This window comes from Nanorana parkeri, unplaced genomic scaffold (genome assembly GCF_000935625.1).
Source record: "Nanorana parkeri isolate BGI_ZX_2015 unplaced genomic scaffold, ASM93562v1 scaffold1028, whole genome shotgun sequence".
In the NCBI taxonomy this organism is placed as follows: Eukaryota; Metazoa; Chordata; class Amphibia; order Anura; family Dicroglossidae; genus Nanorana; species Nanorana parkeri.
The window spans coordinates 295636-298541 of NW_017307296.1; the positions used below are offsets into that span (position 1 = coordinate 295636).

General features: G+C 47.5%; 1 protein-coding gene across 1 annotated transcript in view; it reads left to right on the top strand.

Moving 5' to 3' along the window:
* Positions 1–1165, top strand: part of GADD45A (growth arrest and DNA damage inducible alpha) — a 9762-nt gene extending 8597 nt beyond the window's left edge. Inside the window, exons 4-5 of the mRNA XM_018567302.1 lie at positions 557–561; positions 1081–1165. Coding sequence (XP_018422804.1) covers positions 557–561; positions 1081–1165 — 90 coding nt within the window. The remainder of the gene's footprint in view (positions 1–556; positions 562–1080) is intronic.
* Positions 1166–2906: the final 1741 nt, after the last annotated feature.

Here is a 2906-nt window from a genome sequence, read left to right on the forward strand (position 1 = left end):
TCTTCTAGGAAAGCTTTCTGCAAGGTGTTGGGGTGTGTCTGTGGGAATCTGAGCTAAGGTCAGGTACTGATGTTGGATGAGATCTGGCTCTGGAATCTACGTTCCAACTCATCCCATAAGATGTTCAGAAGGGTTGAGTGCCGGGTTCTGTGAACTCAAGTTCCTCCACACCAAACCGTGTCTTCATGGAGTTGGCTTTGTGCACAGGAAGCACAACCATGCTGGAACGCTAAGGTGTCCTTCCTCAAACTGTTGCCACAACATTGGAAGCCTTAAAAGAGAACTATGGGGTAGGTGTTTTTCCCCATAGTTCTCTTAAGGGTCACAGGAGGACATATACTAGCGTCCTCCCGTGACCCAAAGCTCAGTATATAGCGGGCTACAGCTCGCGGTATACCGAGACCGCCGCAGCCAGTACAGATCCCTGCAATGCTGTCGCGATCCACCCAGCTACATGATTGACAGCTGGCTCTGCCTATCTAGAGGCGGAGCCAGCTGTAGCCGCCCCCTCCTGTTCTCCCAGTCAGCGCTGGAGGATCGGAGAGGGGAGGGGGGGAATCCCTGCAGGGAGCGGTGACTGACAGTCACGGCTCTCTGCAGGGAGATGATCGAGAAGTGAGCGAGCGTTCGCTCACTTCCCGATCTATTGAGCCAACATGTGACAGTTTCATTGTCACAGGTCGGCTTGAACTATGAGGCTGAGGGAAAATCACCCCCCTCATAGTTCTCCTTTAAGCATTTCCCACATGTTTAGGTTTTTAGCATTAACAGTACCCTTCACTGGAAACACCTGAGCCCAATCATTTGTTGTGGTGTCCACATACCTTTTTGGCCATAAAGCGTATGCATTTTACTCATATGGGTAGAAGATACTGTCAGTGAGCTGGTGCTACAGAACCATCAAACGTTAGGCTAGGCCAGGGCTGGACAGATCCCAGGAGCCAGGTCCCCAATGCTCCCTAAAAAGTATTTGTCAATGGGGCCAAAAAACATCCTGCTTCCTCTTGGATTGGACAGACTGGCTTCTAAATCCCATATTATTTGTCCTCCCATAGGCTAGGCGCGCGCACACACACACACGCATGCAGCTCCATCTTTGCCAGTCATGTTGTTAGAGGGGAAAAAAATGGGACAGATCGGAGACTGCCGGAGGACACAATGCTGAGGACGGCCATCCTCAATGCAAACATTCTCTGTCCTCAGATAGAATCCACCAACAGACATCCAGGAGCTGCATGTGTCTGGCGTTTCCTGGCATGCTGCTGGTTCTAAGTTTCTTCTCTGATTTATTTATCTAACCAGCTGCATAAAGTCTGCACAGCAAATGTTCCCGATGTTCACACGCTGGTCAAGGTTTGAATCGGCTGGTGATTAATAAAATAAAACATTGCAGCACAAAGTGAAGGAACATTGAAACCACATGCTGGCTAAACACGGCTTCTCCTTCCCTCCTCTGACCGAGTGGGAGAGGGATTCATTGAGAAGTCTCAGCAAAGACACAAACCGCAGTCACACATTAGTCCAGACGCTGGATCCGGGACTTGTAGGCAGAAGCGGGATGTTTACACTAGATACCCGGAGGGGGGAAATTTCACTGCCGATTGCATGGCAAACAAGAGAGAAAACTACACTTCATTCACCCGCTGTTCTCACACATTCACCGATGCCGAGCGCCAACAAATGCCCTTCCCGTCCCTCAGCCAGTTCCATATTTGGTCATGTGTCACGGAAAACCTTATCAATACCACAATGCAAACACAAGAACTTTCCTAAAACTGTTCCAGCAAGCACTCCCTAATGTGCAAGGTGAATCTAATGCATTCCATCTGCTTTTTGATGCCAATCAAATAAAAAACGGGGAAGAGCAGACAGGACATATATATATGCATTATGTGTTAACTTGCAGCAGTTTCCAGAATAAGCAAAAAGCGCGTCTAACATCAAGGAATCTCCACAAAAATCCATTAGTCTGGGCTCTCTAAATGCAAAGGATTCACAAAAACATTTAAGTCTTTAAAAAAAAAAATGCTGCATGCTATTTTTTGCGTTTGCATTGGACCGGAACGCAGGCAAATGTTTTGCCATGCGTCTGATCGCACTGCGGGCGGGGTGTGTGGCTGTGGTGCCATTGACTTCAATGCACCACCCACCCCCCTCCGCCACAGAACGAACGGGGAAGTTTTGTGAGCGATTGCCGTGCGTTCCAGCAGCTACGGCTCAAATGACTTGAATTGCAAAGTACGTCAACACTACTAGTGGTTCCTTTCCCTCTTCTCACATAGAACTATACGAGCAAGCCAATACGTGTGGAGGCATCAAAATAGTCCCGGAATGCCCGCCTGTTAGTGGTTGCTGGAATCTTCTGCAGGACATCTAACAAGTACATTGTACATTCATTTACATAAGAAATACACTAATCATTTGGCAACATAAAGTTCTACGCTTTATAGCTCATTAAAAGGGACAGCCAGCCAAACACTGCCTGTTAACATGCATATGTAGAGGTCATTTTTTTTTAGCTGGACCAATTTTAAAGGGAACCTTAAAAATGACACTAAACTCCGGAGTTCAACCTTAACAATACATTCAGGTCCCTCAACTATGAACAACAATGTATCTTATTTGTGTGTCACTCGGCTGTAGATCCTCCAATCATCTCTGAATTGGTGCCGACACTGTCCTTCCTTCTGGAGGGGGGCTACTTTTGTTCCCCATGGCCCCTGTGTTGTAAAGTAGTCACCGTTTCAAGCTTGCTGCCGTGATGGACTACAATCTCATGTTTAGTTTACTAATTTGTATTGGGATTGTAGTCCATCCCGGGAGTGAGCTTGGAGCGGTGACTACTCTACAACACACACAGTGACCATGGGAACAAAAGTAGTCACCCTCCAGAAGGAAGGACAGTG